This window comes from Emiliania huxleyi (genome assembly GCF_000372725.1).
Source record: "Emiliania huxleyi CCMP1516 unplaced genomic scaffold EMIHUscaffold_37, whole genome shotgun sequence".
Classification (NCBI taxonomy): Eukaryota; Haptophyta; order Isochrysidales; family Noelaerhabdaceae; genus Emiliania; species Emiliania huxleyi.
Genome location: NW_005199194.1, coordinates 189,606 through 212,775, shown reverse-complemented (window position 1 = coordinate 212,775; position 23,170 = coordinate 189,606). Strand labels below are relative to the sequence as shown.

The 23,170-nt window shown below is 65.9% G+C and overlaps 7 protein-coding genes across 7 annotated transcripts; 4 read left to right on the top strand and 3 right to left on the bottom strand.

The window, feature by feature from the left end:
- Window positions 1-1,233: 1,233 nt before the first annotated feature.
- EMIHUDRAFT_65576 (hypothetical protein) lies at window positions 1,234-2,579 on the top strand (the record flags this gene model as incomplete). The annotated part of the gene is made up of 3 exons (XM_005771861.1): window positions 1,234-1,920; window positions 1,965-2,189; window positions 2,238-2,579. The coding sequence occupies 3 exons, from the start codon at window positions 1,234-1,236 to the stop codon at window positions 2,577-2,579; spliced, it is 1,254 nt and encodes a 417-aa protein (XP_005771918.1).
- Window positions 2,580-3,840: 1,261 nt separating this feature from the next.
- EMIHUDRAFT_65631 (hypothetical protein) lies at window positions 3,841-4,524 on the bottom strand (the record flags this gene model as incomplete). The annotated part of the gene is made up of 1 exon (XM_005771860.1): window positions 3,841-4,524. A coding segment is annotated over one exon (684 nt), but the record flags the coding sequence as incomplete, so codon positions are not given.
- Window positions 4,525-5,142: 618 nt separating this feature from the next.
- Window positions 5,143-10,497, top strand: AMT4 (tentative ammonium transporter; the record flags this gene model as incomplete). The annotated part of the gene is made up of 3 exons (XM_005771859.1): window positions 5,143-6,606; window positions 7,061-7,726; window positions 9,068-10,497. The coding sequence occupies 3 exons, from the start codon at window positions 5,143-5,145 to the stop codon at window positions 10,415-10,417; spliced, it is 3,480 nt and encodes a 1,159-aa protein (XP_005771916.1). The 3' UTR covers window positions 10,418-10,497.
- A 947-nt stretch (window positions 10,498-11,444) lies between these two features.
- On the bottom strand, window positions 11,445-12,556 carry EMIHUDRAFT_436060 (hypothetical protein; the record flags this gene model as incomplete). The annotated part of the gene is made up of 3 exons (XM_005771858.1): window positions 11,445-11,799; window positions 11,976-12,477; window positions 12,500-12,556. A coding segment is annotated over one exon (270 nt), but the record flags the coding sequence as incomplete, so codon positions are not given.
- A 1,629-nt stretch (window positions 12,557-14,185) lies between these two features.
- On the bottom strand, window positions 14,186-15,320 carry EMIHUDRAFT_436059 (hypothetical protein; the record flags this gene model as incomplete). Its single annotated transcript, XM_005771857.1, has 1 exon — window positions 14,186-15,320. A coding segment is annotated over exon 1 (1,104 nt), but the record flags the coding sequence as incomplete, so codon positions are not given.
- Window positions 15,321-16,067: 747 nt separating this feature from the next.
- EMIHUDRAFT_436058 (hypothetical protein) lies at window positions 16,068-18,052 on the top strand (the record flags this gene model as incomplete). Its single annotated transcript, XM_005771856.1, has 8 exons — window positions 16,068-16,561; window positions 16,626-16,751; window positions 17,035-17,169; window positions 17,279-17,302; window positions 17,352-17,492; window positions 17,564-17,605; window positions 17,751-17,858; window positions 18,009-18,052. Coding segments are annotated over 8 exons (1,112 nt in total), but the record flags the coding sequence as incomplete, so codon positions are not given.
- A 1,249-nt stretch (window positions 18,053-19,301) lies between these two features.
- Window positions 19,302-21,531, top strand: EMIHUDRAFT_436057 (hypothetical protein). Its single transcript, XM_005771855.1, has 3 exons — window positions 19,302-19,338; window positions 19,558-19,954; window positions 20,549-21,531. The coding sequence occupies exon 3, from the start codon at window positions 20,756-20,758 to the stop codon at window positions 21,278-21,280; it is 525 nt and encodes a 174-aa protein (XP_005771912.1). The 5' UTR covers window positions 19,302-19,338; window positions 19,558-19,954; window positions 20,549-20,755; the 3' UTR covers window positions 21,281-21,531.
- The last annotated feature ends 1,639 nt before the right edge of the window (window positions 21,532-23,170 follow it).

The window sequence follows — 23,170 nt, the reverse complement described above, 5'->3', positions numbered from 1 at the left end:
ATCTGAGTAGGGCGCCATCGGCTCCCGGTGCACGCCTCCCGGTTGCGGCGCGGCAGGCGGGGCAGGGGGCTTGTCTGCGAGCGTGTCTGCGAGCCCCTCGAAGAGCGCCTTGGCGAGGCCGGCGGGCGGGCGGGCGGGCTCAGGGTCGTCTGCGAGGTTGCTCAGCCCCGCCCAAAAGGCTTCGGCCGCGCTCCGCCTCGGCCGAGACTCGGCGGCGCCAGCGCCCGGTCCTGCGGCGGGAGTCGCGGCGGGGACGGCGGAGAAGGGAGCCGAGGCGGCGGCGGGAGCGGCGGAGGGCACAGCGGTTGCTGCGGGTCCGCTCCGCACGCGCGGCTGGCCGTAGTCCGCCGTGTACCCTCCGGTCCGGCCCGCGTCGAGGAAGCCCGACAGCAGTCCCTCGCCGGGCGCCTCGGGGACTGGCTTCCAGAGGCCTCCGGCGATGAGGAGGAGGGGGAAGCTGAAGAGCAGGAGGGAGACCTCGGTGGCGCTGAGGCTCGAGAGAGCGCTCTCCACTAGCGACAGGTCGGGCAGGGACACGTCTGGAAGCGACAGGTCCAGCGACAGGTCGGGCATCTCTGGCAGCGTGAACTCGGACGGTGGCGGAGCGGGATCGGCGGGCAGCACCGCGGCGGGAGGTGCCGTGGCGACGAGAGGCGCCTCGGCCGGCGTGGGGATGACTGCCGTGGGTGGAACCGTGGCGATTGGAGCCGCTGTGATTGGAGCCGAGGCGAGTGGCTCGGCCGGTGTGGGGAGAGGAGAGGCCTCTGGAGGCGCGATCCCAACCTGCTGCTTGGTCACCTCGAGGCGCGAGCGGAGCGAGTCGAGCTCCGTTTGCAGCTCCAGCTCTTTGGCCTCGAAACACGCGTTGTTCGTGCAGTCGGCAAAGTTGACCTCCATGACGACCGCAGGGCGCGAGACGCGTGTCAACAGCGGACGACGAGTTGCGCGGACCGCGCTTGAGGCGCACGGCCTGCTGAGCGCAGGTGGAGCCAGAGCGAGGGCAAACATGTACTCGTATCAAGGGTGGCCGAGGCGGCGAGGCTGGCGGCGGCGGTGGAGAGCGCGGTGATGATCGAGCGCGGAGATTTCCGCGGTTTTCTTTTTCGATTTATCATTCCGGAGAAATGATACATGCAGGTCATGATACATTTCCCCCCAGGTTTTTTTCCGGTTTCCTGCGCCGTCTCGCGCCCGGGCTACCTCCCTACCGCTCGGGCTCCCGAACCTGCTGCCATGTCGCTCGTCGCAAAGATCGAGGACATCGAGTCGGAGATCGCGCGCACGCAGATCAACAAGCAGACCATGGCTCACCTCTGCTCGCTGCGCGCCAAGCTCGCCAAGTACAAGCGCGAGCTGGTCGCCGATCCCAAGGGTGGCGGCGGCGGGCCGGGCGAGGGCTTCGACGTGCGCGCGACGGGCGACGCGCGCGTCGGCTTCGTCGGATTCCCGTCCGTGGGCAAGTCCACGCTGCTCACCTCGCTCACCGACGTCGCCTCCGAGGCTGCTTCGTACGAGTTCACGACGCTCACGTGCATCCCGGGCATCAAGTACTGGAAAGGGGCGAAGATCCAGCTGCTTGACCTGCCGGGGATCATCGAGGGCGCGCGGGACGGCAAGGGCCGCGGCCGGCAGGTGATCGCGGTCGCGCGCACCTGCTCGTGCCTCATCATCGTCCTCGACGCGATGAAGGACATCGCGCAGAAGAAGATCATCGAGCGCGAGCTGGAGGGGGTGGGGATCCGGCTCAACAAGCAGCCGCCCGACATCAGGGTGGAGAAGAAGGTGTCGGGAGGCATCAACTTCGCCGCCACCTGCAAGCTCACCCACCTCGACGAGGACTCGATCAAGGCTCCGCGCCCTGGACCGCGCCTCACGACACACGGCAGACGCCGGCTCGCATCCCCGACACATCCCCGACACGTCCGCAACACGTCCGCGACACGTCCGGGCCGCGTGCCGCGCAGGCGATCCTCACCGAGTACCGCATCATGTCCGCCACGGTGCGGATCAACTGCGACGCGACGCCCGACGACCTCATCGACGCCATCGAGGGGAACCGCGTCTACATGCCCTGCGTCTACGCGCTGAACAAGATTGACGCCATCACGATGGAGGAGCGACGCGCACGCCCCGCGGGACGCCCTTCCCCGCCCTCCTCTCCCCACCCCCTCTCCGCCCGGCCCCTTCCCGTGCGCCAGGAGCTCGACATCCTTATTAATATTTAAATTAATTAATAGGAGCTCGACATCCTCGACCAGATCCCGCACTACTGCCCGATCTCGTCGCACTACCAGTGGAATCTAGACGGGCTGATGGACATGGTCTTCGAGTACCTGAGCATGACGCGCGTCTACACGAAGCCGAAAGGCCAGATGCCCGACTACGAGGCGCCCGTCATCATCCGCGGCTCGCAGAAGCCCACCGTCGAGGTCTTCTGCAAGAAGATCCACCGGCAACTCATCCACGACTTCAAGTACGGCTGGGTGTGGGGATCTTCCGTCAAATTCAACCCGCAAAAGGTGGGCAAGGCGCACCTGCTGCACGACGAGGACGTCTTGCAGATCGTGAAGAAGATCTGAGTCGCCCTCTATTTTTTGTGTACTCGTATAGCCATCTCGTATAGGTAGGTACTATTTTTTGTTACAGACGATGTTACAAAGGGTCGCGGGGTCTTCTTTCGGACTTCCCTCTGCCTCTCTTAGGGGACCCCTAGGCTTAAAAGGGTGGGCCCTGGGGCGCCTGCGGCTTAAACGGCTTAAAACTTGCCTAGGCAAGTTTTAAGAGCTGCTGGGCCGCCGATTCCTTAAACGGTCTTAAACGGTCAAACGACTCGGCAGCCTCCCCGCGCCCTTAAACGCGATCACACCATGAATGGTCTATACTCAAAACTTGCCGACGGGCGGCGAAAGCTCTTCGCTCGGCCCCGAGAGCGCTTCGCTCTCTGCCGCCCGCCCGCCCGCTCGCTCGCCCGCCCGCCCGCCAGCCTCCCCGCGCTTAAACGCTCTAAATGGCTCAAATGGCTCAGGTTGGGCGCGGTGTGCGATTCTCTTAAATGGTCTCTTAAATGGGAGTGGCAGCATGGGCCCAATCTCTTAAACGCACCGAGGCGGCTCTGGAGCCGCCAATCTCTTAAAAGGTCTTTAAAAAATCCGGCCCTCAGAACCCTAGGGGTCCCCTAAGCTGCCTCTGGGGGGGCGCAGAGCCACGCCAGAGTCTCCTCGCTTCCGCTTTCGCCATCCTCGCGCGCGGGCCGAGCTGCAATTCAGTTTGTGCAAATCAACGTTCATTTTGTTTTTCTTTTTGCCCGCGTGCGGGCGGTTTGCAGTGGCTGCACTCCAAGAAGTACTCCACGGTGCTCCAAGTGCGGTGGCCGGGGGCTCGTGCCGCACTCTTACCACCACTTTCAGCCGCTGGGGCGTCACTGCGTCCCGCTTTTTTGCTGCCCCTCTTTGCCTCCCCTTTCCCCTCGCCGCGTAACTTGCGCGCCTTGTCAAAACTTTTATTTCTTTAACCCCCCTCTCGTTTCCCGCGCGTTTTGTGCCCACCGGACTGCGTGTCTCGATACATGATACCTCTCTGCGCCCACAAAACTCTGCATGTTGTGTGCTCTGTGGAGGAAGAGTTAGAGGTAGCTACAGGCCCCTACAGGTAGAGCTCCTACGCCCTATCAGGACGACGCCTGGGACTGCCCTTGCCGCCTATCGCTATCCTCGCCACCGCAGGTCGACTTGCGGCGCTCGACGTCGCTCTTGTCATCCAGCCGCTTCATCACCCACCAGACCAGGCTTGCACCTATTTATTCACAGTGAGGTGAGGGCCTGGCAGGGTGCACGCCCTGGGTCAGAGATGAATCGCGCCGAGCGATCCCGCCAGCGGCCCGACCCACCAAAGCCAGTGATCCTCCCATTGTCCAGAGATCACAGCGGGCCCGAAGGACCGCGTTGGGTTGATCGAACAGCCGGTGACTGGGATACAGGCCACGTGCGCGACAAAGACGGCGAAGCCGATCGAGAAAGGCGCCAGGTTTTGCTTGTTTCCGAGGATGGAAGACTCACCGTTCGTAGTGACCGAGTGAGGGTTGACCGCCGTCTCGAGGACGATGTAGATCAGGAAGAACGTGGCCATGCACTCAAAAGCAAAGGCGTTGCCGAGCGACACGTTTGGGGCAAGCCCATTGGCGCCAAGGTTCCCCGACCGGTCAAGCCCACCGCTGGTGGCGCCCTGCAGGATAGCCGCTCCGGTGATGGAGCCGGCGAGCTGTGCAACGACGTAGACAGCGGCCCGGGCGGGGTGGCACTTGCCGACGAGAGTAAGTCCAAAGGTCACTGCGGCGTTGATGTGCCCACCAGAGGTGTGCGCGGTGGCGAAAGCAAGAACCGTGATGGCGAGACCAAACTGCAGGCTGATGACCATCACCGAGGCCGGGTCCCAATCGTTGTCCTCAAAGTGAGCGTTGCCAGCCGCAGCCCCGCATCCAAAGAAGACAAAGAGGGTCATCGCGAGGAACTCGGCAAGCGCGCCGCGCAACTACAAGGCAGTGCGGGAGTGATTCGCTTTGAGTGTGCGCGCGCACGCTTACCATGTCTGAAGCGCCACCAGATCACGAGCGTGCGGCAGGTGCTCACGGGCCGTACCGTCAAACCCCTCCCAAGGGTGATCGCGATGGTGAGCTCGGTGGGTAAAGACGCTCGACGGCATATTTCCCTCGGCGTCGCATCTGCTAGGACTCCAAGGGTCCTCAAGTCTGCGCGGTCAACAAGAGAGCAGCTGCAAGAGAGCGGTTCGGCCACGCGTTTCGGCGGGCACGTTCTTCACGCTTCTTGCTTCCCAACCAAGCCAGAGTCCCAGCCTTGTTTTTGTTTGCTGTGGTTTAGTGAGACCGCGTTGGGGTGGGTGGGTGCCCAGTCGAGGTTTTCATTCCTTCGATAAAAAATCGGGCCATAGTGGTGTTCCCAATAACCCCTTTCTCTCTCCAGACAGCAGGGTCGCCCGCCACAACGACCCCTGGAATTGCGACTCGCCGCTTTCCTCCATCAGGGATTTTGAGCTCGCGCTCTCAACACATCGCGCTCAAACGTGTCAATATTACCCACCACAAGGACGAACGGAAGGCCAAGGTGCGGCCTGCGCGACGTGCTGCCCATGCACAACGACTCGACCCTCGGCGCCGCGCTCATGACGAACAACCCGACCCTCGAGGCCGAGCTCAGCGCTCTCAGGGCTCGCGTGGAGGCCGACGAGGCCGACATCAACACTTTCTACTTGATGGTCTGTGGCGCATTCGTTTTTCTCATGCAGGCCGGCTTCGCGCTGCTGGCGGCGGGGTCGGTACGGGCCAAGAACGTGAAAAACATCCTGCTAAAGAGCGTCTGCGACGCCTGCCTCGGCGGCTTGGTATGGTTCCTCGTTGGCTACTCCGTCGCCTACCATGGTGGAGACGCTCCTGGCAACCACTCCGTCGCCTACCACGGTGGAGACGCTCCTGGCAACCCGTTCATCGGCACGGATAGCTCGTACCTTGCGCTGTCGGGTGTGCGGGACTGGGAGAAGAACGATCAGGGCGCTAGCTACGCAGGCTGGATGTTCCAATATGCCTTTGCGGCCGCGGCCGCGACCATCGTCTCTGGCGCCGTTGCTGAGCGGTGCACCTTTGTTGGCTATCTCTGCTACGCCGTGGTTATCATCGGCCTCATCTACCCGGTCGTGGTCCACTGGGTTTGGGACCCGCTCGGCTGGCTCTCCGCCTCAAACCCACAGGCTGCGTTTGGAGGGATGATCGACTTTGCCGGCTCAGGCGTCGTCCACATGACGGGCGGCGTGGCAGCCTTTGTCGCCGCCGGCGTGCTCGGCCATCGCCTGGATCGGTGGGAGAACCCGGCAGCGTTCCAGGGGCAGGACGCCGCTCTGCAGGTCATCGGGACCTTTTTGCTGTGGTTTGGGTGGTACGGCTTCAACCCGGGGTCGACGCTCGCGCTGCACAACGCCGATCACACCCTTGCGCGCGACGCGGCCCGCGCCGCGATCACGACCACCCTCTCGGCTGCGGCTGCGGCGACGACGGGGCTGCTAATCAAGCGCCACCTGCCAGAGTCCCTCGGAGGCTCGCGCACCTGGGACCTGGCGCACACCTGCAACTCGCTGCTCGGGGGTCTGGTCTCGATCACCGCGGGCTGCTCCACCGTCTCGCCCGCCGCCTCGCTGCTCATCGGCTGTGCAGGCGCCTGGATCTATCACGCCGCTTCATGCTTGATGCGGCGGCTGAGGATCGACGACCCGCTCGATGCATTTGCGGTCCACGGAGCGTGCGGCTTCTGGGGCTGCGTCTCGGTGGGCCTCTTTGCTAGCCGCGTCTACAGCTACTCGCCGCACGAGGGGTCCCGCTTCCACGGCGACGAGGGGTATGACGCTGGCTTGCTCAACGGCGGACGAGGTGTGCTGCTCGCCGCGCAGCTGGCAGGAGCCCTGTCCATCGTCTGTTGGGTGGCTGCAACGTCCGGCCTCCTCTTCTGGACGCTGAGGGCGCTCAACATCTTTCGCATCTCGGAGGAGATGGAGCTAGCAGGGAGCGACTTTACAAAGCACGGCGGGCCGGCGTACCCTTGGGTGGTTGAGGGCGAGGCGCAAGCGGGACACGGCTCCTTCTCCAAGCCCGCCAAGCGGCCGGCGGAGCTCGCGCCGCTGCCACAGACCTCCGGGCCCTCCGAGCGGCCGGCGGAGCTGCCACCACTGCCGATCTCCAAGGAGGCCAGCGAATAGGCCAGCCAATAGGCAGGTGCAGGTTTTATGCGTCGTCCGTGTGGCGCGCTGAGGGGCTATTGCACCCCCGTTCCGTGGAAGGGGGTTTCAGGCGTGTATCGTTGGCTTGCCCTTGCCGTGTACGTCGTCCGTGTGTTTTGTATAATATGTATGTATCTAAGGAAGGGAGTCAACTTTGATGGGGGCAGCCAAATTTGGTCGACCGCAAATCGTGGAGCTGGGAGTCACGCTCGGGCAGACAGCGTCGATGCCGTCGCCGGACGCGGCGGCGAGGCACACGGGCGCCGGCGTGGCGCGTCGGCAGGCCCACCACGAGCGGATGCGCGACGAGCGCGCTCGGGAGGCGGCCGCGGGCAACGCGGAGCTTCCGCCGGAGGACGACGCGGTCGAGATGGTGAGCGCCGTCCAGCTGCTGGACAGCGTGGCGGAGGCGGGCCCGAACTACACCCTGCTGCGCAGCAAGGAGACGAAGGCGAAGCGGCGGAAGCGACAGCGCGAGGATGGCAGGGCGGCGCTCAACGGCCACACTGTCCTGCCCACCGGATCGCGCCTCGAGATCTTCTGCGACACCGAGCGGTGGTACCCCGCGACCGTCATGGGCCGGGAGGAGGACGGGGACGGACGGATCGCGCACCAGGTCGAGTACGACGGCTACCCGGATCGGCGGTGGTGGCACATGCTGGACGACGAGCGGTGGCGAGCCGTCCCAGAGCAGGCCGGCACGGGCGCAGGAGGCGCCGCCGCAGACGTGGACGGGGATGCGGCGATGGACCGCGCGGACGGCGAGGGCGCCCGTGCCGCGGGTGCCGCCGAGGCGGCCGAGGTGCGGCCGGCGCCGCCTCCCGCGTGCCGGGGTGTGCGGCGCAGCGCGCTGGCGGACGTCCTCGAGGCGGAGGACGACGAGCGGCAGGACGAGGCTGCGCGTGGCGACGAGCAGCCGATGCTAGCGCCCCACGGGCCGGCGCTGTCGGTGCAGCTTCGGCGTAAAGGGTGGCTAAGGGCTCTGCCCGCGAGGCGCCCGCGTCGCACGCAGATGCGGTACCATTGGCAATTCCGGAATACCGACCCCACGCGACGAGCAAAAATAGCAAAATCCGCGTACCCCGTGGGCGTGTGGGTGGGCCGTGGCGTGGCGCGCGAGAGAGGGGCGACCTCTCTCCTCTAGTGCAAGCTTTTAAAAGTTGTATACTTGAGCCAAAGCCGTCGGTAAAGCCAATCCCTGCTTTCGACGCAACTTGAGAGAACCGCGGGTGATCGAGCCCAGCGTGCCCGCCGGCCGCGCTTCCTCCCGCGCAGCACCGACGCTGGGGGGGCCGACACGCTGCGGAATCTCGGATCGAGCCCGTGGAGGAGGAGGGCGCAGTCGACGAATTGTAGGACGAGGAGGGCGCAGTCGACGAATGGGAGGAGGAGGGTGCAGTCGTTGTCGTGTGTCTGACTCGGAGGAGGAGTTGGAGGTGCTCCAGCAACCTCTGGCCGACCCGCCTGAATGAGGACAGGAGAGTCGAGAGAGAGAGCTTTTTGTGGTGTTGTTGTGTTGGTGTACGCAACAACGGCACAGAGGATGGTTGTTCTCTCTAAGCTCGCCCTCTGCTCTTAGCATGAGCTGCGCCCTGTGTCCAACCCCCTTTTGGAGCACTTGGAGTGCAGTCATTAGCCTCACGCCCAGGACCGGGGAGCTGAGAAGCGCACCCAGTTGGCCGGACGCTCGGGATCGGGTTGCGGGCAAGAGAGCCCTAGCCCAGGGGGTGCGCGTTCGCAGGGCCATAACACGGGTCTCCGAGGGTTGGCTCCGCGCTCCGGGTTTCCCCTAGCAGCAGACCGCCCCCTCTACTCGGAGCTAAAGAATACTCTCCGAGGGTTAGTTGCGTGTTCTGTACCGGGCTTTTGCGCAGCAACACCTTAGAAGCGCGACGGACGACGCCTCCCCGGCGGAAAGGCCGCCCCGGAAGGATGCTCAACCCCTCCACGCCACGCCAGGGGCAGGCGAGTAACATTTTTCAAAAAAAGTATGAGCCCGATCCGTCGCAGTGCTCTTGCAGAGAGAGGCGGTTAGTGGTGCACTTACCCCGAGAAACCCTTCGGGTCACTCCTCATCGCAAACCCTGTCAGCAGTCCTCCTCCGGGAATGTACGTAAGAGCCACATACATTGAGAGAGAGATAAGCTAAAAGCACGTACATTGAAAAAGTAAGCACATAGACAAAAAAAGAAATAGAAAATAGATATCCCCAGCTGAAGTGAGTCCTCCTTGGCTGCCGCCGTCCTCCATGCTGGCAGCATTTGCCGCCGCCGCCGCCGCGACCTCCCAGGCTCACGACGTCTGGGGCACGGGCGTCAACACCACAGGTTGGGCCGTCTTTGCCATCACCGACTTTGCGATCGGCGGCCTCACCAAGGCGCCTGATGCTCAAGTCGAGGTGATCGTCGAGCCAAAGATGTCTTCGGGAAGGCCCGAGGTGTCGCACCTTTCCAAAGTGCTCTACGGCTCTACCAGCGGCGTCTTCGATCTGCACGTCTACCTGCCCGCCGACAGCTCGGCGGTGACCGTGAACTTGTACGACCACTGCAGCTGGCAGGAGCCTGGCGAGCTGATCTTCACAACCCGCTACGATCTGGCAGACTGCCCGGCCGAGCAGTCGGCGACACAGGGCTGTGCGCTGGCGTGGCAAGAGCCCGTGGAGCTGCCACCGCTGTTGGCAGCCAAACAGTTCCGTCCTTGGCACCCTTGGGCGGCGTCACCCGGCGAGCGGTCGGCACGCCTCCTCGGGTACCATGCGACTGGAGCAGAGATGGTGAGCCGGGTGCGGGTGGCGAGTCGACGCGGTGTGGGCGTGCAGTTTGAGGACGTGTCGCGCGACCCGGCAAGGTTCGCGCTGGGCCGCATCCAGAATGATGCGATTGAAACGCAGCTCTTCTTTGCGGAGGCGGGCTCCGTATTCCCTGAGGCGCTGCACGGGCTGTGGTGGATGGACCAGCGTGGCGTCTCGCTGAAGGACGGGCCGTATCCGTCGGATCCGGAGTACACCCAGGTCTGCCTTGGAGCTGCCGAGGAGAACCTCATCTCGTTTGGGGAAGCGTCCTGGGACAACGAGACGCGGTGCGCTTCCGGCGTGCGGCAATACAGCGGCGGCCCGCTCTCTGGCCACTGGACCTGGTTCGATGAGTCTGGGAATGGTGAGAGCAAACCGTGGAGCAGCGGCGCCGACTGGATCCTAAAGTACGAGTTCTGCTTCTCCAGCGATGACTTTGACCAGATCGATGTGAGAACAAAAATTACAAACGACGCGCTCGGCGAGATTACGCTGCCGACGTTCGCTACGATGGTTCGGACGAGCTGGGGATGGGACCGTGTCACCACGATTCCGGACGCTCCCGCAAAGCTGACGGAGTTTCTCAAGACCGCCTCTATTGACTCGGGCCTAGCTGATTGGGTTCAGGCCAAGTTCGGACCGGGCTACGGCGACTTTGCAGCTTCCGGCTTCGCCTGCCATTACCCGTTGCGCCAGGTCGTTGACGGTACGGGCAAGAGGACTGACGCTTACAGCGAGTACCTCGCGTACGTCAACATGCAGACCGAGTGCGAGGAGGCCAGCTTCGAATGCCCCCGAAACCGGGGCAGGGGGACGCAGCTCGTCGGAAGGCTGGCGTTGCCGCGATGAAGGAGACGCAGGTGCGGCTAAGTGATAAAATCACATTCTCCTGCGTTCTGTTCGTATGTTTACAGAGATACGCGCCGAAAACTAAAGAGACGCACCAGGAGATAAGGAGGGTCCGTCCGTCATCCTGTCACGCTCAGGTTGAACAAACTAGAAACTTGTGTGTGCCTTCCCGCTTCCGGGCCTTATCGGAGGCCGGAGCGCAGCCGACACTTCTGGCAAAACGCGATGCTCACCCTGCTTCTGCTGCTCACAGGGGGAGCGGGTGTTGAGGTTAAAGTTCTTGACAGGAGGGAGGCAGAGGAGATGATGAGGTCGCGCTCGCTCCTCTTTGGCTCGACAGGTCACGCCGAGCCAGAGAAGCCCGCCGACCCCCCACCGACGTGTCCTCAAGGCACCGTGCCCTTTGTGGGTGACGGTAAGGCCTCCATATTCGACCAGCTCTCGATCACGGAGATCCACACGGTTGCCGATTACCTAGAGGTCGCAGGTCTTGTCGACCACAGGTTTGCCTCCGGGCTCGCTGACCTCGTCTATGAGGACCTCCGGGCTCACGGCGGTCGCGTCATCATGGACTCGAACGTGGGGATCGAGTATCAGCTCTTAGCCCCGGCCAAGGCTGAGGCGGCGGCGTTCCTCTCCGGCGAGTCAGGTATCCCGCCGGCTCGGTTCGCAAAGGTTACGGTCTTTCGAGGTGCTGCTTCGCCTCGCGACGTGATGCAGTACAAGGTTGGGCCCCTGGGGGGGGCAACGTCAATGGCGGCGACAGAGATGCTGGCCGCTGGCTCGTGGAAGTGGGCACGCCGGCCCGAGAATTACGCCATGGAGAAGGCATTCTGGCAGATGCCTGTCGTAATGTCGATACTACTCGCCATCGGTCGGGCGTGGTCTGGAGACTAGCGAGGTAGTGTGCATCAGACGATCCCGGATCCCGCTGAACAAGCTTACATTCCTTTAGGCGGCTCCCGTGTATGTGGCGCACTTATTCTGCAAAGGGGTGTGAACGGAGAGAGCAAACTCCTGGCAGCTCCCACAGCCGAAATGTGCGCCAGCTGCCCGCTCACCTGTGTCACGCCGCCGCGCACGCACCTTGCTATGTGCTCGCGCGAGCTCCCGCCCGAACCTCCAGCTCGGCGTCCCACTGCTTGGGAGCCGATCGCTTTTCCTCGGCGCTCGCGTCGAGCCGAGCTCTCGGCACTCTACGGCGGGCGTCGCTGTGCGGGGCGCCCGTTTCCTGCTGGCCCGAGCGGAAAGCTCCACGCGCCCGCGCGAGCTCCCGGCCGAGCCTCCAGCTCGGCGTCGCACTGCTGAGGAGCAATTTGTCGTCCGTCGGTGCTCTCGAGGAGCCGAGCTCCTTGGCCTGCGGCCGGCGACGCTGCAGGACGGCGCGCGCGCACCCCCCCCTCCCTCACCCGCGCGCTCTTCCGCGGTCGGCGCACACGCACCCCTCGCCCCGGCGCTCTTCCGCGGCGCAGCCCCCCCCCCCCCCCCCCCCCTCGATCTCGCGGCGAGAGCACGAGCGCGCCGTCCTCCGGCGACGCGCCGCCACGCTCTTCCTTAGGTCGTCCTCCGAGATATCGGTGCCGGACCGGCGGGGCGGGGGCGGGGCGGCGTCGGAGCAAGTGTCTCGGCCGTCGGTCGACGGAGCGGCGACCCGCGAGCACGCTTCGTCGGCGCCCGACGAGGGTGGTGCCGCTGTCGCTCTGCCGCGTGCGCAGGCGTGCGCAGGCGTGCCGAGGTCTCGCGACGGCACTCAGCCCGAGCCCCTCCGGGCGCTCGATCGTATGCTCGTGGAGGCGTCGCGCGGCCGCAGTCTTCGCAGCGGCGGCCGCCGCTGCGGTGGATGCGGGCCAGAAAGAAGGCCGCGCGCGCGGCCAGGGGCCAGGGCTGGCTCTGGCTCGGGCGAGGGCGATCCCGGTTGTCCCTCTGCGGGCGCCTCTGGTCATGCCCGCTTGCTCGACGGCTGGGTTGTGCGTGCGCGCGACTCTCGAGTCGTCGGCGAGTAGTGTGCGCGGGCGGTGGGTGCCGTGGAGATTAGGGGAGACGTCGCTTTGAGCTGCGGGTAGCGGGACCGGGAGATGTTGGGAGATACAGACACGGCGGTACGGTGTCTGGAGTAACATCTCAGAGGTTGAGCAGCGCAGGGGGTGTGCACCTGCCCCCCCATCTCCGGTCCAACGAGTAGAAACATGTTTCCAAAAAGCAGCTACGCCCCGACACGACGACGAGACTCACTCCCCTGGTCGCACACGCTCCCCGACACTCGCAGCAAGCAGCAAGGATCGGGCGGGAGAGGAATTAGCTCAGAGAGACACGCACTCACACACACTCACACACACACACACACACACACACACACACACACACACACACACACACACACACACACACACACAGAGAGAGAGAGAGAGAGAGAGAGAGAGAGAGAGAGCGGCAGCGAGCGAGCGAGAGAGCGAGCGAGCGAGAGAGAGAGCGAGAGTACAGTACAGTGATCAACAGAGACCCCCACCCACACGCCGCGCAGTGTGGGAAGCGACGACGAGACTCACTCCTCGCACTCGCAGCACGGATCCAACGGGAGGAACGAGGGGCCGCCCAGGCAGCCCCCGGGGCACGCGCAGCCGTTACGGTGCGCGTCCTGCCCGCCGCCCGGCATCGGCGCATCCTCCGCCGCCGCCGGGGCCGGCGGCTCGCCCGGGATTGGCGCGTCCGTCATCGGCGCGCCCGGCATCGGCGCGCCCGGTGGCGCGCCCGGCATCGGCGCATCGTCCGCCGCGGACCGCGGCGGCCCATGCGCCCCACAGTAGGGCACGGCCACGCCGGGCGTCGCCCGCAGGAACGCGGCAAAGGAGTCGTGGTCGAACGTGCCCTCCATGATGGCGAGCCGCGTCGCCGCGTGGGGCGGGCGGTTGATGGCGTCGACGACGACGACGCCCCACGCGTGCTTGACGGCGTCAGCCTGCTCGAGCCCGCGCAGCCACTCCGCCGCGTCCTTCGCGGTGCACTCGTTGTACGACGACGTGCGGGCGGCGAGCATGCGCCGCATCGCCAAGTAGTCGCAATCGCTGCAGCCGGCGCGCTGCACCACGGGCGGCAGCGTGTAGCGCGTCACGGCCGGGAGGTGCTGCGCCGGGAAGCAGAGGGCGTCGCTGCACGCCGGGCAAAGGGCCAGGTGGCGGAGCGCGAGCCCCGCGCGAGTGCGCCGCGAGTGCGCGAGAGCCGCCGCTAGGCGGCGGTAGCTCTCATAGAGAGCGCCTGCGGGCTGCTGCTCGCGCAGCGCCACCTCGAACGCGAACTTTGCGTCCGCGACGAGCTGCGGCGCGTGCGGCGCCTCGCCGTGCGCCTCTGCGTCCGCCTCGCGCAGCGTCAGCGCGACGCCGCGCCGCGCGCCGAGCAGCCGCGCGCGCGTCAGCCAATGCGACGGCCAGCTCTGCGGCAGCAGCAGCTCCTGCCCATCGTCGCCGCGCCAGGGCTGCTGCTTGAGCTTTGGGTCGGCGCGCCATTGCGGCGGCTTGGGGAGGCACTGCCGGTACCACAGTAGCAAACGCGCGTCGAGCTGTTGCGTGGACAGCGAGTCCGGGTCGCACGAGAAGGCGTTCGGGTCAGCGTACGGGCCCTCCATCGCAGCGAGCTCGTAGTGCATTTCAGCGCCCATGCTCGGCGGCCTGTGATCGCCGCCGTACGTCTGCAGGAGCCGCCGCACCTCGCGGACGATGGTCCTGTTGAAGGCGATGGTGATGTTGTCCTTCTCGACCGCCTCCGTCGCCTCCCCCTCGCCCAGCGGCTTGTCCGCCGTTTGGTACGCGTCCTTCGTCTCGACGGTGCCTCCGTCGGCCGCGTCGAGAACGCCCAGCAAGGCATCAGTGGCGATGGATAGCGTGCGCGCTGACGCCTCGCGAGCCGCCTCCCCCTCCCCCTCCTCCTCGCCGTCCTCCAGCTGCTCGAACAGCCGTGCAGCCGTCTTTTCTGCCTGCGCTCGCCGCACCGCGATCAGCTCCTCCTCCGCCGCCGCGCCCTCCGAGGCCTCCGCCGCCGCCGCGGCGGCGGCGGCGGGCGACGGCGTCGCGGTGGCGGCGGCGGCAGCCGCAGCCTTGCTCTCCGCCCGCTTCGCCGCCTCCCGCAGCCTCTTGTGGCGCGTGGCGCGCGCGGTTTTGGCTTGCCCGGGTCGCTTGGGGTCAAACTCGATGGTCTCGATGCGCCAGCCGTCACGCGCGTATGCCTCGCCGAGCGCACGCGAGACCCTTGCCCACAGCTTGCACTCCGCCTCGACGTCGCCCTGGAAGTGTGGCACCCTGTGCCACGGCCGCTCCGGGTTGTCCTTCTCGAGCTCCCGGTCGTAATCCTCGTGGCGCGCGGCAAGGACGGCGCGCCAGCGCTGCTCCGTCTGCGCAGGCCGGGGCCGCTCGACCATGAGCGCGTCCATCTCGACGTCCGCGTTCTCCTTCTCGCCGCCGCCGCCGGCGAGCGGCTTGCGCCGGCGCCGGCGGCCGGACGCCGCCGCCGGCGCAGGTGCGGGCGGAGTCGCGCGCCCCGTCTCGTTGTCGGGCGACTCCTCGCCGCCGGCGGCGTCGGGTGCGGCGACGTCGGCCTGCGAGTCGCGAGGGCGGCCTGCACCGGCGGCGGTCCGCAACGTCTCGCGGCGCGCCGCCAGCCACGCCGTGAACTCATGGGCGATGTCGCTGTCGTCGGGCGGCTGGTACAAGCTCGGCTGGATGTGGTCCATGAAGGCCTCCATCTCGGCCGCGGTCACGTCGTCGGGCGCGTCGACGGGCTGCAAGGCCGTGGACCGCACGGCGGGGCGGCTGCGCCAGGACTGGCGCGTCGCTGACGACGAGCCGAAGCAAAAAGGGCTGCACGACGGCAAGCCCGGCTGCATTCTCGCGCCGGGACGGCGATCCTGGTCGAGCACGAGACGCCGCCTGCTTTTGCGGTCGTTTCTTTTCTTGATTCCGTTTGTTGCAAACGGAATCAGTTGCAAAACCCTGAATAAAAAAACAAAACGCGAAAATCCCCTTTGCAGCCAAGCCTACCGGGCACCTAATTTTTTGAGCTTAGCCTTCGATGTTATGAGAAACAAACGCAAGGCGGACATGGCATATCGCTCTCGGGCCCACAGACATCCCGCACACCCGCCGCCCCCCGCGCGCGCCCCACCCCGGCCGGGAGAAAGGGGAGTGACAGCTTGGGATGGCAACAGAACGAGTATCTTGCACTCCATGTGCAAGAACGCAGAGAGAAATGAAAGCCGTCCGGCTCACAAGTCCGGCTCACGCGCCCCGATCTGACCCTCTACCGCACTGATCACTTCCGCCCCCTTGCTCCAAACCCATCCACCTCGCCTCGGGCCGCGCCGCGCGATCTCGGTCGATCTCGCGCAATCTCGGGCGATCTCGGGGCCGCGCCGCGCTATCTCGGGCGATCTCGGAGCGTCGCTCGCGCGGCGGCACACCTGCTCAAAAAAGGAAGGGCCCGGTTGGAGCCACGGGGCTCACGCACTCGCTCAGGGCGCCGCCTCACTCTGCGCCACTTTTGAGGCGTTGGCGAAGGCCGGCGAGGCGGCGCCCGCGCGGCGCGTCCCATGCCCTTTATGGAAACGCTTTTTTTTTGCAGGTCTCGGCATTTTGGCTGGCGCCGCCGTTGGTAGAGCTCTATTTCATGTGGAGGCCTCTGATTGTCGCGCTGTGCTCGGCGACCGGCGCCCTCAGGGTCGGTCCCCGCAGCCTCGCGCACGGTGCCGTCCGTCGCGCGGCGGCGGCCGTTTCTGTCGCCACGGACACTGGCTTCGGCAGCGCCCCCATGCCAGACGACCTCAATCTGCTGGAGACGCTGCTGTACGATGCAGTGCAGCGCGAGGACTACGCGGCGGCGGCAGAGTTGCGAGACCGCATCGGCTGGCTCAGCGGGGCGCGCGGCGGCGACACCGACTGGCGGGAGCTCGGTCTGCCGGAGTGGCTGAGCGACTGGCTCGGACGGCTCGGGTACAGCTGGGGCACGCGGGTGCAGGTGCAGGCGCTGCGCGGGCTGACGGAGATCTCGGGCGGGCAGACGCGCCACCGCGACGCCGCCATCGTCGCTCCGACTGGTAGCGGCAAGACACTCGCCTACCTGCTGCCGCTGCTGCGCCGCTTCTCCGAGGACCTGCTGCAGGAAGCGCCCGCCGCGCCTGGCCACGAGCGAGTGGCGAGTCCACTCTCTCCTCCCTCCGCTGCAGGAGGACCTGTCGCGCCACCTCGCCACGGCGATCGACGGAGGGCGCACCGACCGCACGGCGACGCCCGACGCGATGCCGCGCCCCGTGGCGATGATCGTTGTCCCGTCGCGCGAGCTCGGCGTGCAGGCCCCGCGAGCTAGCAGAGCGGCGACTGGCGTAGCAGCGCCCAGTGCCAGCTACGCACTGTAGTGGTGCGAGTAAGCGAGCTCGGCGTGCAGGCCCCGCGAGCTAGCAGAGCGGCGACTGGCGTAGCAGCGCCCAGTGCCAGGCGTAGTGGTGCGGTACGTGTGCTACAGCTAGGACCGCTGCTCGCCAACCATTCGCCTACCTCGCCTGCCTCGCCTTCCGGAGCACGGCACACGACACGCCCTGGACACGCCCTGGACATGCCCTGGACATGTCCCTGCAGGTGTCGCTGCTCGCGTACCGGCTGCTTGGCGGCTCGGCGGGCAACCCGACCCTGCAGCCCTTCTCGCACCCGAGCCGCTACCAGCCGGGCAACGCTGCGAACATGTTCACCTACTCCGGCCCGCGCCGAGTCAAGGCTGCCAATTAGATGATTGATTCTACGCAACGATCGCACTCTGCTGGTTAGAGGATTGGTTCTACTCACAACGAGTGCACTTCCCTGCGCGGGCCGGCGCCGCGTCAAGGCCAGCCGCTGGTCGACACGGAAGGAGGAGCTGCACCGCAGTAGCTGTGAGACATATGGTGCGTGGGTGCCAGGTGGCCGGCTTGTGGGACGAGCAGATGCTCTACGCGGCGGCGCACCAAGACTTGCTCAAGGACGTGCACTTGCTCGTCGGCACGCCGGAGCACCTCGCTCGCGTCGCAACGTCCGGCAACCTGCGGCTGCACCAGCTGCAGGCGCCGTGTAGGCGAGGAGGCGGCCGAGCGTGGCCGAGCCGTTGTGAGGGGCTGCTGCCTGCTTGTGGCAGGCGCTCGTCATTGACGAGGCAGACGTGTGCTTGCCGATGGAGGCGCCGAGCCGTCCACCACCACCAGTGCCACTGCACTGCCATTACCACTGCTGCTGCTGCTGCTGCTGCTGCTGCTGCTACCACCACTGCTAGACCCCTCCCCGCGCCTCGCCACTCCGCACATTCTCACCGCCCGCCCCGCCAGGCGACGAGCCAGCTGATGCGCCGCCTCGAGGAGGCGTGCGGTGCGTTTGCGGTGCCGCGCCCGCAGCTGCTGCTCGCCGGAGCCTCGATCTCTGCGTCGCACGTCGAGCGGGCCGGCCGTCCGCTATATCTCCCCATATCTCCCCATATCTCACGTCGAGCGGGCCGGCCGTCCGCCTCCGAGCCTCCATCTCCGCCTCCGAGCCGACGCCTGAGCATGCGTGCAGAGACGGGTGGGCTCACACACGCCTGCGTCGAGCAGGCGGCGCGGCGGGGGTGGGTTCAGGCGCCGCTCCTCGTCTCGCCCACCCGCGTCGAGTCGTGCGCCGCGGTGCACCTCGAGACCTCGAGACCTCTGGTCTGCCAAGACGGCGAGCCGCCAGACCCGTCCTCGAGCCTTCTCGGAACCGTCCTGTAGGCGCTGCTCTGTCGGCCAGACGGCGAGCTGGAGCAGCGCGCCCCAAGTCCTCGTCCGTGCCGCGTCCCGGACACGTCCCGGACACGTCCCCCCCCTGCAGGAGAGCTGGAGCAGCGCGTCCCTTCTGGCGCGGCGCACGAGTACGCCGTCTGCGAGAGGCGACACGAGATGGGAGCCGAGAGGGAGCCGAGAGGGAGCCGAGAGGGAGCCGAGAGGGAGCCGAGAGGGAGCCGAGAGGGAGCCGAGAGGGAGCCGTCTGCGAGATGCACGTCTCCCTGACACATCCATGACACATCCATGACACATCCATGACACATCCATGACACGTCCATGACACGTCCACGCCGTGCCCCGCAGGCCCGAGGAGCTGCTTGGCACGCTCTGCCGCCTCCTCCGCCTCCTCTTCACCTCCCCGCCGGAGGGCGAGGCCGCCGCGCGCCCGACGCCGCGCGTGGTCGTCTTCGCGCCCTCGGCGGACGCCGCCGTCGACACGGCGAGCCGGCTGCAGGCGGCCCCAGTGGCCGAGCACACGTCCCCGACACGTCCGCGACACGTCCCTCAGGCGAGCCGGCTGCAGGCGGCGCTGTGGTCCGACATCGACGGCGACGCGACGGCGCGTGTTTGCACCTGCCCCGCCCCGCCGCTGCCGCGATGCCTTGCCCGACCCTCGACTCCTCCCTGCAGGCGGGTCTGTGGGGCCTGTCGGTGTTGCTTCCGTCGGCGGAGGACACGCTGACGTCGCGCTCGGTCGGCGAGGGCGAGGACGCGACGTTCGCGGTGCTCGAGTCGTCGCTGCGCGTGATGGAGATGTTCCGCGCGAACCAGACCAGCGTGCTCGTCACGACGGCCGCGGCGACGCGCGGGCTTGACTTCCCGCAGGCCGCGGCTAGAGGGAGGGCGTGGGTTAGGGTTGGGGGGGAGGGGGGGGGGGATAGACTTCCCGCGGCTAGGGGCGAGGTGGCACCGAGCGGATAGCAGCTGGGGGAGAGGGCCAGCTGGATAGCGTCACGGGCCATGAGCAAGAGATGGGTAGGGCAGAACCGGGACGCGGGGCCGGAGACAGCTTGCGACAGCTCCATCTCTCGGCTGCATCTCGCCAGGTGACGCACGTCATCAACCTCGGCATCGTCGGCTCCGCCGCAGACTACGTCCACCGCGCCGGCCGCGTCGGGCGAGGTGTAGCCGAGAGGTGCCGAGGTACAGCCGAGGTACAGCCGAGGTACAGCCGAGGTACAGCCGAGGTACAGTCGAGGTGCAGCCGAGGTACGCCGAGGGGTGGCTGTGGTACAGCCGCGGGGTGGCCGAGGGATAGCCGAGCCCCCCCCCCTCCGATAGGGTGACGTGTCGGTGACTGTGTCGGTGACTGTCCGTCCGTGGCGTGCCCCGGTAGGCGTATCGGGCAGCGCGAGCGGGGCGCGGTGCTCTCGCTGCTGCTGCCGGCCGAGGTGCCGCAGCTGCTGCAGCTGGGGGACGAGCTTCACTTCTCGCCCACGCCGACCGCGGCGCCCGAGCCGCCCCCCCTCGCCCAGCTCGCTGCAGAGGGGGAGGGCGGCGGTGCGTCGTTCATCGCACCGTCGGGCGACGAGGAGAGCATCGCGGCGGAGGAGGTCGCAAAGGCGCTCGAGGACATCTACAGCCTCTACGAGGGCGAGGGCGATGACGACGGGATGGCGCCGCCCCCCGGCCTGCCGTAGGAGGAGCCTGCCGTAGGAGGAGATGTCCCTCTCTCGCGGCTGCCGTGCGGGGGACGGGGCGAGAGGAGAACGCAGAACACATGGCCTAACTCTGAGAGAGAGAGAGAGAAAAAGAGAGAGACTCAGGTTACGGGGTGTGGACCCTGAGTTGACCAGGGGTTGTGCGCTGGGCCCTCCTGCTCGGCTCCAGCCAGTAGACAAGTCTTGTCATCAACAGAGTAGAAGGATCTGACCTCGGGGCCGATGTGACCAAGCGCTGGTAGCGTGGTTTAACCTCACACCCATGGTCTCACAGTGTGCCGGCAGTCGCCGAGCAGTGTCGCTCACACAAGCCGCAGCACAAGTGACTGAGGGCCAGTGAGGGCGAGCCCATCGCTGTGACAGCTGTGGCAGCCGTACAGTAGGCTGTGTCAACTGTGCAGAGTGTGTGAGCAGCAGAGGAGCTGCTCTCCAGGCTTCAGGCGCAAAGAGCTGCATGCCACCGAAAGCGCTGTCGAGGTTCGCCGAGCGCGGCGCAGGTTGGAGGACGCCGTCACCGACGAGCGCGTTGGACTTTTCACTCCGGACAAAGACGGGTACACGCACACGAGCCGCGGTCGTATACCCGTCTTAGCGGCGAGGCGCGGGACCGTCTGTGGCGAAGTGGGTCGCGTCCTCCGATTTCCTCAACTCACGGTCCGCTCCCTCTACGGTGTGCATGCGTGAGACAGGGGCGGCCTTTTCTTGGAGTGCCGTCGCCGTCGGCCGATGGCGCCATAGGGTGGTCGCGCCTGTAGGGTCCGCACTGTTGCCAGGTGCGCACGCGAAGTGTGTGTGTGTGTGATGTGTGTGTACGAACGCTAACGGGGGCCGCAGCACGTCCACGTGCCGGTGGGCGATCACCCCCATCCGCCCATGTTAAATGTATGTCTCTTCACCGTGAGTGCACAACACCGACGCGTAACATGTATGCACATGCACAAAGGGAATCATGCCCTAGTAGTAACTATCACTGTTGTCTGTCTTGGCGGAGCGCACATTTGCGCACTCTCTTCCTCGGGGATCTGCGCACCCGATTCCGGGCGCATCCGGCAAAAAGCACGCGGCGCGCGAGACGCTCACAAGGGTCCCGGCGCTGCGATGACGCCCTGGAAGGGCAAGCCGCCCGGCGGCATCGCCGTGAGCCACGACCCGCCGACCTTGGGCCCCGAGGCCGCCTCTGCCGGCGGCAAGCCGAGCAGGGGCGGCGGCAGCCCGCCGCTCATGATTCCGTCGATTTCGGGCGTGGAGAGGAGGCTCGCGAGCTGCATCGGCGACAAAGTGGGCGAGGTCGCGGGCGATAGCGAGGGCGCGACGAGCCCACTTTGCGACCGGGAGGGAGGGCCGCCGAGGGCGCAGGCAAAGCCTTCGAGCATCGTTTTCGGCGTCGCGGCGACTTGAGGCGTGGCCGAATTTTTTGCGGCCTTTTGCATCTTCCGCACGGGCTTCTTTGCGATACCGAGGCGCACGGGCGCCGGTCGAGACTGCCGAAGCGCCGCTTCCCGAGCCTGCTGAAGCGCCACGTCCCGCGACTGCTTGAGAACGCTGTCGCCGAGCTTCATGCCCATGGCCCATCCCAAGGCGGCGATACTACATGAAGGTAGCCGCGCGACATGCTCCACTTCGAGACGCAGCCGTGCCATCCGATCCGCCGCGACCGCCATTACTCTTGACAAAAGGAGGTCGCTGGTCCGTGTCGGGTCACGGTCACGGCGGCTGCTTTGAAAACCGCTCCGAGTCGTTACGAGAATCCCAAAAAAAGAAAAGACACCTCACCCGGGGCGGGAGAACGGCAGAGGCCCCGCCACCGCACACAGCTCACAGGGCGAAGAGAAAGAGAGTCGAGAAAGAGAGTAAAAAGAAAGAAAGAAAACACACAACCCAAGGGAGGGATGAGGACGGCACGCCGCCACCATACAGGGATTTTAAGGAGAGGAGTGTGGTGCTAGCCCTCGCCCACCCTAACCCTTGGGCGTCTGCCTCTTTCTATCTCCCTTCGCAGTCCCTCGCCGATTCTCGCTGGACGCTGCAACCTTGAGAGAGATTTTTAGCAATACCTTAAAGAGAGGTTACAGGCGTGTAAGGTCCGTTAGCGGGAGATCGGCGGGAGCGGCGCACGTTTCGAATTCGGCGGGCGCTTCGAATTTGTCGACGGACCGTTTCAGGTCGCTGCGCTCCCGTATGAGCGAGGCTGCCGACGCTGCCATGATTGAGGCTGCCGACGCCGACGGGCGGCTGCGCGACGACCCGCTGACGGACCGCCCCGTGGACGCGGCAGCGGCGGCAGAGCGAGAGAGATCGGCGAAGGCGGCCAAGCTTGCTGCGCAGACCGCCAACGCGATGGTCGCCGTGCGGGGGCAGCTCAAGTTGCGGGGACAGGCAGCGGACAAGGCCGCGCACGACGCCAACGCAGACAATACCAAACAACTCTAACACTCACACGTCATTTGGGGCCTGGAGCCCTGTTCACGCGCGCGCGAGACGTGCAGACAGGGTTGCCAGGTGAGAGCGAATGGCGCGGTTCACGCCTCGCACAACAGAGAGAGAGATGCGCTCTGCATGGTGGGACATAAAAGAGAGCGAGTACTTGGGCGAGTAGGCCGTGCGGTCGACGGCACGCTGCCGCGCGCGAGACTTTGCGCGCGAGGCGGCGCAGCTTGAGAACGGCGGTGGGCGAGAAGCCGCCGCCGAACGTCTCGTGGAGCAGCAGGTTGAAGTTGTTGCGCTTGACAAAGATCGCGTCGTGGTAGAAACCGCGATGCGCCTTGACGTAGCCGTGGCCGTTCTTGTGGTCGAAGGGTTGGCCGGGCTGCCCGCGCGCCTTGCAGCCCATGTTTAGGCGGCGGGCCTTCTCTTCGGTGTTGCCGAAGGCGTAGGAGTGGCCAACGGAGGCGGGCGTGCCGCCGCTCGAGGCGGTTGTGTTGTTGCAACCTTCATGCCACCTCGCGGTCGTCCCACTGACTCTCGTCGTTCTCCCTCTGTCGTTTCCTCCTCTGTCGCGTCGCTCGAAAGAGCATTCGTGCACAAAGCAGACACCAGACCTCGGTTTCCCATAGGGTTTCTGCTGCGGTTTCCCATGGCGGTTTCCCATAGCCGAAAACCCAGGGGTCGGTCGGTTTCTGCGGCGTTCTCTGTTTTTTCTGGGATCTGTTTTCTGGGACACCCGCCTCGATTTCCCGTGGGATCTGCCTGTGGGTCTGGTTTCTGCGGTGTGAATACATCTCCCGCTTCGTCCTAATGAGCTCATTCCGGCCAATGAACAAACAGGTGTCCCTCATCCGATTTTTTTCA